Source organism: Lepisma saccharinum, chromosome 22 (assembly GCF_977018435.1).
Source record: "Lepisma saccharinum chromosome 22, izLepSacc3.1, whole genome shotgun sequence".
NCBI lineage: Eukaryota > Metazoa > Arthropoda > Insecta > Zygentoma > Lepismatidae > Lepisma > Lepisma saccharinum.
In genome coordinates, this window is record NC_139250.1 from 19,214,191 (window position 1) to 19,223,861 (window position 9,671).

General features: G+C 36.5%; 2 protein-coding genes across 3 annotated transcripts; both read right to left on the bottom strand.

Annotated features, from left to right (window-relative positions):
* Tcs5 (TP53 regulating kinase) lies at positions 1–9,421 on the bottom strand. Of its 2 annotated transcripts, none has more exons than XM_083143746.1 (3): positions 9,322–9,421; positions 3,480–3,693; positions 1–537 (listed from the first exon to the last, which is right to left on the bottom strand). In XM_083143746.1, exons 2-3 carry the CDS (start codon positions 3,673–3,675, stop codon positions 56–58), a joined length of 678 nt encoding a protein of 225 aa, XP_082999872.1. In that variant the 5' UTR covers positions 3,676–3,693; positions 9,322–9,421; the 3' UTR covers positions 1–55. The 2 variants fall into 2 exon arrangements, with proteins under 2 accessions (XP_082999872.1, XP_082999873.1); XM_083143747.1 differs by having other exon boundaries at positions 3,480–3,690; positions 9,322–9,403.
* LOC146004763 (FERRY endosomal RAB5 effector complex subunit 3) lies at positions 3,802–9,405 on the bottom strand. Its single transcript, XM_083143741.1, has one exon. It carries the CDS (start codon positions 9,166–9,168, stop codon positions 7,489–7,491), a length of 1,680 nt encoding a protein of 559 aa, XP_082999867.1. The 5' UTR covers positions 9,169–9,405; the 3' UTR covers positions 3,802–7,488.
* Positions 9,422–9,671: the final 250 nt, after the last annotated feature.

A 9,671-nucleotide genomic window follows, 5' to 3' on the forward strand; every position in this document is an offset into this window, starting at 1 on the left:
TTACAGTAGTGTGTACATGAAGAAAAAACGAAGATAAAAAATGATTGTAGAAAACTTAACCAACCATTAACCTTTTTCTTCCCCTCATTCTGACTTCATCAAGTTTCTTTAGAACCTCTGGGGCCCCTTTTTTGTACTCCTTCGAGTAAGACTGCAAAATGACTTCAAACATGCATTCTGTATTGGGATGAGTACTTAGAAGGGCACGCTCAAGAACATACAGATCAACTCCCTTGTCTTCAGGTGTACCATCAGCACTGCTTAGCCCAAAGTCAATAAGCACTAATTCATAATCATCAGATTTTTTACGGAGCAACATGTTTGAGGTTGTAAGATCGCCATGTATTATACTACTTTTGTGCATTTTCCCCAGCATGGAACCAATCAGTTTTGCCAACTGAATAAACTTCTCACCAGACTGTTCCTCATCCTGAATTTGCAACATGTAGTCTCTCACTGTCACACTGTTTTCAATGTCTTGCATGAAAATGCATCTTCTATGAAAATCAACAAAGTACAGTGTGGGAGTGGATATCCCTGTTTAGAAAAAAAGATAAGCATTGTAGTTTGCAGAATTTTGTGGAGTTTATACAGGGTGTTACTTTAATGGTACCCATGAATCACAAACATATAGGGGACATGAAACAACTTTTTTATTGTTGGTGCATCATTTCGGCACTACAATCGAAGATTTGCAAATTGTTGACAAGTAGGCTGATACAAAACCCAATATTACCACTTCTTTTGAATAAGTTGTTTTTCTATGATTTTTCTTATCGTTGGTTCACTTCCCGTTGGTCTGGTGGACACATTCCTCACTTTGTTTTACAGCACATAATGTGGTTAGTAGGTTGTTATTTTTCACAAAATTTTTGCATTTCTTGCAAGACTGCAGTGTTTCACCATACGTCATGATGATGCAGATACGATCAAATGTTGTGTTGGGTTCCCAGCATACAGGTGGGAAAACAGTCTTTTTTTGAATGACGCACCAATGATAAGAATGTCACGACAAAAGTTGTTTGATGTTCTCGATACATTTCTATGGTCCATCCGTGCCATTCAAGTGACACCCTGTATATATATCTTTTCCATTATTTTAGCAACAAGATTGTGAGGAGAAATGGATTTAGTGATTAATTTTTCATGTGAAATTATGAATAGGTATTTTAAATCAAAACTCAGGTATGCTATTGCACAGTTCGAATGAAAACTTAGATGTTAAAATTTGTACACAAACTACTTTGAATTGTTAATATTTCCAAGTATCGGTAAAAATCAGTAAGGGTAACGGCTAAGCCCTATATAAAATGGTTTTGTAAGAAGTTGAAAAACACAATATATTTACTTTCCTTGATACTAAGCCATGAAAATAATACTGGGGCTAAGTTTTAACTAAAAAAGTATTGTTGAACATATCTAAAATCCAGTGTTCAAAGTGGAGGGATAGTATCCCCTACTGCAACCAGAGCTAGCAAAATTTGCATAAAGCTTTCTGCACTGTATTGTTTCACTCTGTTGAAGGATATAAGCTTCTCCTCCAGTGCTGCATCCATTGACCCAACGCTAAAACTAAAGATTTTTCCCAGGGAGGGGCAAGGAAGGTAATAAATTCCAGGGGAGGGGGCAAACGTTGCACATTATCCCCCATAATAGCGTTGCCCCCTCAAAAAACACTCCTTCAGTTTGAAGTTATCATGTTTCTACAATACACTTCTAATAATTACATAAAATACTGACACAAACAAAATTTTGTGTGTAATATATAATTATTTTTTTTTTTTTTTAGTGGCCGCGGTGGCTCAGTCGGTAACGCGTCTGACTACCATGCTCAAGGTCCCGGGTTCGATCCCCGGCCGGTTCAAATCCGGGAACTTTTCTAACGGTGAAAGCGGCCCCGGCGCCCACCCAGCGTCGAATAACATGGGTACCTGGGGGAAACCCTGGGGGGTAAAGGCGGTCAGGGGCGTGATGCTGATCACATCACCCCCACTCACGACCGGATCAAGAAAGTGTGGGGCGTTACCCCCACACCCCCTATACACCTTCATGGCGTGGTGCTATGCACAGGGGAACACTTTACCTTTTTTTTTTATATATAATTTTTTGGTGTCATTCATTTTCCAGATATCCATGGCCATAGGATGCACAGTCCTTCCATTTTAACGTTATTATGAATTAGCGATGGAACAGATTGGAACCCTATCTGTATCAGTCAATGTAGGCATATCAATGTATCGGTAAAATTACCGATCCGATATATAAATATTGTGCAATATTGTGTCATTTCGTTATAATGTTTATGCTTATAAACATATTCAGTGGCGTCGCGTGTGGTTAGCATACGAGTGTTCACAATAATGTTTTGTACTGAATGCAAATTTACTCCTACCCACTGTAAATTCATATTCAAATGAAAAAGTGAGAATAACAGTTCAATTTATATTTTGAACAATTTCCCCCCAAAATCATGCTATATTTGAAGTAACTATTATCAGGAAGAGTTGTAGAAAGTGGTGCAGGAACTGGTTGAACAGTATATCCTCCCCTATCCGCAGAAGGACGTAGGGGACATTGTCCCTCTCCCCCTTAAAATATGCCAGGTTTAGCGAATTGTCGCTAGAGTTTGCAACTATGTAGCACAGAACTATTCGAATCCCCCTAGACATACCTAGCATATGATGCACTCTGGTGCCGAATGTAAGAAGTATTGTCGCTTGCATCAGTGTTCGCACAGCGAAGTGAACATCTTCGGGGTATAGTGGCCAACAGCCCCTTAGCTCTCAGCTCTATGCAACACGCACAGCAATTGTGTTCAACGCCCTCTGTGGAACACTGTAGGAGTCAGTATTACCAACTATCTAAAAATGTTATCTGACGTGAAAGAAGTCACGTCAAAGTAAATTGTGTGTATATATACTAGTACATCAAACATAGTATTTTTCGAATAAATATACGTATGTGTGTGTGCATTTAATATGTACGTAATTTAAGACATATACATGAGTGTTCCCGTGCTCATGCGAACATTATCAGGCGACATGCCTGAACATATTATCTCCAATGTGTACTTTTTTAAAAAGTAGATGTCTTAATATGCAGCTTCTTGGACATTGCAAAAGCTTGGTTCAATTGGTAGCATACATTTACTATTATGAATATAAAGTGTCTGAGCTTGCTTGTTATTTGGTGGAAAATTCTGAAACTTGGTTATCACTTTTATAAAACCACACACATAATTTGTATGTGCTGGTTTTGTAAAGCACAAGTAAATACAGAGTTTCTTTTCAAAGATAAAGCCCATTATGTCACCTGCATATAAACAATAACTAAGGAGGTTAATGAATCACTAACGTTCCTCATACTTCATCAGCACCAGCAAAAAATTCATACTTTCTCATCCCACATGCCAATAAAAATTTCATACCAGTTCATATCTAATAAGTGGACTAATGTTTCAAAGAATGTGCAACAATTACCTGCCATCTTGCAACGAACTATAGCCCTAGCTTCAGCCTTAATCCTGTCCCTAGTGAGGTGATCATCTAAATCTGGGTGCCTGTACTTTTTAGGGAATCTTTCTTTCACGTAAACTGCCTGTCCCAAATATTCGCCTCGATACAGACGGGCCTCTGCACCTTGTTTAACTAACAGAAAATTCTTCTCTAGGTCCATATTGTGTAATTTCTCCTGCTTAAGAAGAAAAAGGGTGATATGAAAATTCAGAAAAAATACACATGTGACTGGAACGTAACAATTTATTTTTTGTACCAATTAACAAATTATACAAAAATGGTTAAGAAACAAAAATTATAGACTATTTACGACCAAGTATTGGGTACAATGCACTGAATTATTCAAGTCTTAATAGAATAAAGTGTTGAATATCTTTGAATAATACTTCTAATGTAAAGTTTAATACCTAACAGTTAACATGACTAAACAATTTATGATTCAGTAACAAGGAAAAACAATATAGGAATTTTAAATTCATACTTATGACCATACACAAATATTCAGTTAATAAATGCAAAATTTGATATAACATTCAATTCACCTAATATGGGATATAATACAATCTAACTGCAAAATATATTCATAGAAAAGTGGAATGGGTTAGTACTGTTTTCCTAAATCCCAACATTTTTATTCACTGTAAGACAGATACTATATTTCCTATATTTACTGATAACACTAAAATGTAGAAAATCTATTAACGTTTTAATCTCCGGGAAACGTTTCGAATTCGTTTATTTTCTTATTTTCACATTGGTACTTACATATTCTGCATTGCTGAGGATTCGTGAAGGTGGCATTTGGCTTTTTTTACCCAAATAATCTCAATTTTCGACATATCGAGTAATTCTTGTTTGTTCGTTTTCTCTTGCGTTACATGCAATATGGCGGAGAAATCTTGACTAGCGTTGTCGATGATCAGAGGTTATGCAGTGTTTCAACCTTCTTCATCGAAAAATACCTATTTTTGTGTTACTGATTTTTTTTTCTTCTTCCAGGTTCGAAAACCCCACGAAACATGCACGGATAGTCCCACACACCATTCATAAATAGCCCCAAGAACCATGCACGGCAAGGTTAGGTTAGGTTAGGCAAACGTAGTTAAAATTGTTATTCAACATCAGAAAAATTCAGGATAATTCTGCAACATTTACACAGTTACAAAACTGCGTGGTTAGAAACACTGCCCGGATGTTACATCATCAAACGCACACAACATTTGCTTCACGTAGTAGAAGGACATAGACGCAACAGCTTTCGTGCATCGGAGAGACATTAATCTTGAAAAATACATGATTTCCCGGCCAAATAAATTAAACGATGGGGAAAAACACTTCCACGACCTTTGAAAAGTCTACAGAAAGTCAGTTCGGTAAGTACTTTCTACTGTAAATTTGAAGAAATAAGTTTCTCGGAGATTAAAACTTTACTGAAAATGTTTGACAGAAACTTCGTTGCAAAATGATGTTAAACAACAAACTGGGAAATACTATTATTTACTTGACCTGACCTCCCTAAAAAAAAAAACATTTTAAAGTTTACACAATGTATAGTGCAAGTTTGCAATAACAAATAATAAACATGTTACCAGAATGCTTAACTTTGGATATAGATAGCTAAACAAATAGAAGGAAATTATCTGCATGGAAAAAATATGTCATACACACAAGTAATTATTTATCTGACTGGTAGCATAAATTTTTGATCCTTTACACTACACTGTATTCTCATGACTAAATAAATTGTCTATTATATCAATCACTTACGTTTTCTTGTAATAGGTATCACCTCTTTTACCCCATGGGAAATTAATATATTGTACATGTCCACTTGTTTGGACAGTTCTAGCTTTCATTTCACAATAAATAAAACAGAGCAATAATAAATACATGGTATCACACTTAGCAAAAATATGGTGAACAGATATCTATGCATAATAATGACACTAGGGAGAGGTGGAGGAAGTGGGTCAACCTTTCTATGTATCATGTTGTATCATGGAATATCAACAAAGTATTTGTCCCACTAGATCTGGAAAACTTTATGCCATGGTTTTCAGAAAGTTGCAAGGGAATAAGGTAACAGTATGGTATAGTGAAAACACATTTCACTCATTTATTTCCTAATTATTTACATTTGTACTTACATGTTATGCATAGCAGAACATTTTTGAATGTGGGATTTTGCTTTTTTCACTGAAAAAAGCATAATTTTTCACATTACAAGTATTTATTGTTCGTTGCTAATTCGCTTTCGTTACACACAATATAGCGGGCAAATCTTGACTCACGTTGTCGATAGGCAGTGTTTCCAAACTTATTAACTGAAAAATGCCGCATTCACAGAAGGTTTTTAAGTGAAAATTGATCCACAAACCATTCACGGAAGGTTAGGTTAAGCAAACAGAAAATTAAATTGCAACCTTCACACGTCATCTTGTAAAACTACCGTGTGGTTGCTACACTAACAGGGGGTTACATAATCGAACGCATGGAACATTTGATTCACGTAGTCGACGATAATGGTGGCAAGAGCTATCGTGCATCGGAGATACATTAATGTCGAAAAATACATGATTTGCCGGCAGAATAAGTTGAACGAAGGGAGAAAACACTTCCACGAGCTTCCAAAAGTCTATAGAAACTCAGTTCCGTAAGTAGTTTCTCCTGTAAATTTGAAGAAATGTGTTTTTACTATACCATACTGTTACCAGGGAGTAACAAATCTGAAGAAGCAACAAGAGCAATCTTTGTCTTTTTGTTACCTGGTTGTAAAATGCTTTTGTTTGTGTGTTTACATTTTTCTATTTGGCCTATAAGGCATTTAGTCATGTAGAAACTTCTTAACTCAGTTCCTGCCATTTCCTTAATCACACAATAGGCTGTTCACTTACACCAAACATGCCTAGCATTATTATTATAAAAAATGCTAGGAGGGTGGTCCTTGGAGTAATTGGACCACCTCATCTTTCAAAAAAACAAAGTAAATCTAACATGGTCAGAAAAACAAAGGTTGTGAGAATATATGAATAAAAAATTTGGTAAATTTCTTGTATCGGACAAACGGATTTCTTCAAATTTACAGGAGAAATTACTTACCGAATGCAGTTTCTTTAGACTTGTGGAAGTTCGGGGAAGTGTTTTCTTTCATCGCTCATTGAATTTTGCCAGTAAATCATCTATTCTTCGATATAAATGTGTGACTGATGCACGAAAGCTCTTGCATCCATTTACTTCCAGGTGGATATAGCCAGTGTCTGATGACGTAATCCCGGTCAGTATTTCCAAACACGTGTTTTTGTAACTGAAGAAGGTACGTTTCCGCAAATGGTTTGTGGGGCTATGTGTCAATGGTTCATGAGGCTGTGTGTCAATGACTCGTGGGGCTATGCATATTTTTTTCAAAACCAATTTTTCACTAGTGTAACCTATAGTGACCCTACCTAACCTAACCTTACCGGAAATGGTTCGTGGGGCTATGCGTCAATGGTTTGTGGGGCTATGTAGGTATTTTTGGGTGCAGTGGGGTGGAAACCCTGCATGCCGAGTACGGTAGTGAAACTGTGACCGCCATTTTGCACGTTACCGAAGGCAAAAAGAAACGAAGAAAACTTACTCGATATGTCGCAAATAGAGCTTATTTCCGTGAAATAAGCGAAATGCCACCTTCAGCAATGTTTCTCAATGCCGAATACGTAAGTACGAATACTCAAATTAAATGAACTAGCAAATTTCAGCCGTTTGTCCGATACGAGAAATTTACCAAAAATTTGGTTGGTGTTTATGTCAAGCGTAATACTCAATCAAAAATGAATTGTGATACCGGTATAACGTTGTACACTTACCCCACCTTACCTTCATGTAACAAGGAACAATGTAAGAATTTTAAACTTATATCTACGACAACATACATACGACATTGTGTAAAACATATGAATATTTCAATTCATTACCACATGAAAAATACAACAACTTATGCTGTCTTTGTGGCATGGCCTCCTGAAGATGCTTTCAAAACTAAAGGATTTGAAACACGGAAAATACTGGGTAGCATTGTTGCCAGAGTGCCAAACACCTCTTCAGAAATGCCTTTAGGAACCAAAAATTGTAAATTCTTTAATTCCGAACCTCCCCATGAAGCCATTTCTATCATGAACCCCTTAACACATTTGAAAACAAGTTCGGCTCTCTTGGTGCACCAAGCAACTGTCATGTCTTCTGCCATTTCATGAACCAACAAAACGGGAATAGTCAGTGTAGTAATATCATACGAACATGCTGCTTTTAGTATGTTTCTTAGACCTAAGATCACCGGGTGCCTTGAATTGATATCATTCGATCTGAGAGAATCATCGACCACCATGTGGAACACTACATGCACTTCTGCTAAGTTAGAGTGGCGTGTGATGTAAGCATCTCCAGAGAGAAGATTTTTGGAGGAATTGCGTCGCATATGCTGCTCAAGATTTGTTAGGTTTGATAAATTATCTTGAGTACTCTCTTGGCTGTAATTTTTATGCCTCCATGAAACAGCATCTTTAATCTGATCCCTAGTTTTTTCCAGCTGATCATCTACTGATGGGAAGTGAAATTCTGTTGAGCTCTGGCAAACAGAAATGAAATATTTCATTAAACCAGTGCAGCTGCCGTGGGAATCAGTGAGTAGTACAAGACCACATAAATCATTGGAATATAAACCCAATGCAGTCTGTAGCCTCTGAGGTTGTGGCTCAGTGCTTCCAACTTTCTGTAATTTCACTCGACAAAAATCTAGAACATCTGTAGAGAGTATGCGAATATTATGCATTTGTTTCATTTGTGAACCTAGATGGATGGTAAAACTTTCCTCTAAGATAGGAGATGGGAGTGTTTCTTCTTTTCCCATTAGACTACTAAATTGCTTTGGTTTTGAAGTTTCTGGAGAACTGGTTGGTGTTGGTAATGTTTCAATTGTTTGATAGTCTTCATACACTTTCATAACCCAGTTTCTGTATTCTTGACACTGTGTTTGTTTCAGATTGTCCAATTCACTGTTCCATTTTCCTTGTAGAAGATTCTGATCCTCAAAATGTTTTCCTGCAAGTTCATTAATATCTTCTTCTGTATTGTATACATTAACTCCTTCTACAGCTGTTGACATTTCATTTGTCTGTTTATCTATCAGTTCTGAAATTTGATCATCTCTCTGTGTGATAAGATCTTCTACCGCAAGAGCATATGAATGTTCAACCTGAAGAATTGTCTCAAGAGCTGGAGAGTGTACCAGCTTGTGGTATACTTCTGAAAACAGCTCTTCATCTGTAGCACCTTGTGGTTCAGTATATTCGACAATCTCTTCTTTAAATGCACGTTCCCATGCTTTAGTAATTTCATCAATGTCAATTTTACCATCAATTCCATCCGCAACATTTTTCTCAGCAATATTATCATAATATTTAATTGACTCTTCTTTCACAAACTTTTCAAGGGTAGAAACAAGATCTGGTTCAATGTAACATGGTAATTTGAACATAGTCATTAAACGTTGAGACAATTCCTTTACGGAGCTCGTGCAAGGAAAAGTGATGGGCACTTCCAACTTGAATTCATCTTTTGAAGTACACGCAGGGAAGGTGAACCTTACAGTTTTCTGTACAGTTTCTTGAGTGGCCATCTCGATTATTAAACAAGTACAATAAAAACTGTTACCAATATTTGCGGCTCATGCTTATCTCCGTATGTTATAGTTGAAATAAAGGTAGTTCGATTGTAATAAAAATAAAGCTTGACACAAATCACAGATGTAAATATTTCTTGCGTTCAGTACCTGTAAATGTCTTTTTTTGTCAAGCACAGATATCTATTTCCGAAGGTACTCTACTACTTGCATGGTGGGTGTACACATCGATACTCCCATTTCCTAAGTTGTTGTTGACACTTGGGTTCTACTGGTTATCCCGAAGTGAAAGAATATTTTTAAAAATTCGTAGCGTGAAAGAAAATAAACAATATGAGACTACACATAACTCACTAAATAAGTCGTACATAATACATCAATAATTAACTTATAATGAATGTAATTCGAAATTGTGTAATTATTAATTTTACATTGACAGTTTCTATTGTGTAGTATGGGACGATTAATTTCAATACCAGCATGTCACCAGGTATTACAAA

Bases quoted from the DNA above. Each gene is read 5' to 3' on its own strand.
- LOC146004763 (XM_083143741.1), bottom strand. From the start codon at position 9,168: ATGGCCACTCAAGAAACTGTACAGAAAACTGTAAGGTTCACCTTCCCT.
- Tcs5 (XM_083143746.1), bottom strand. From the start codon at position 3,675: ATGGACCTAGAGAAGAATTTTCTGTTAGTTAAACAAGGTGCAGAGGCC. The intron at 538-3,479 runs GTAATTGTTGCA...TTTTCTAAACAG, and splicing joins AGTTCGTTGCAAGATGGCAG to GGATATCCACTCCCACACTG.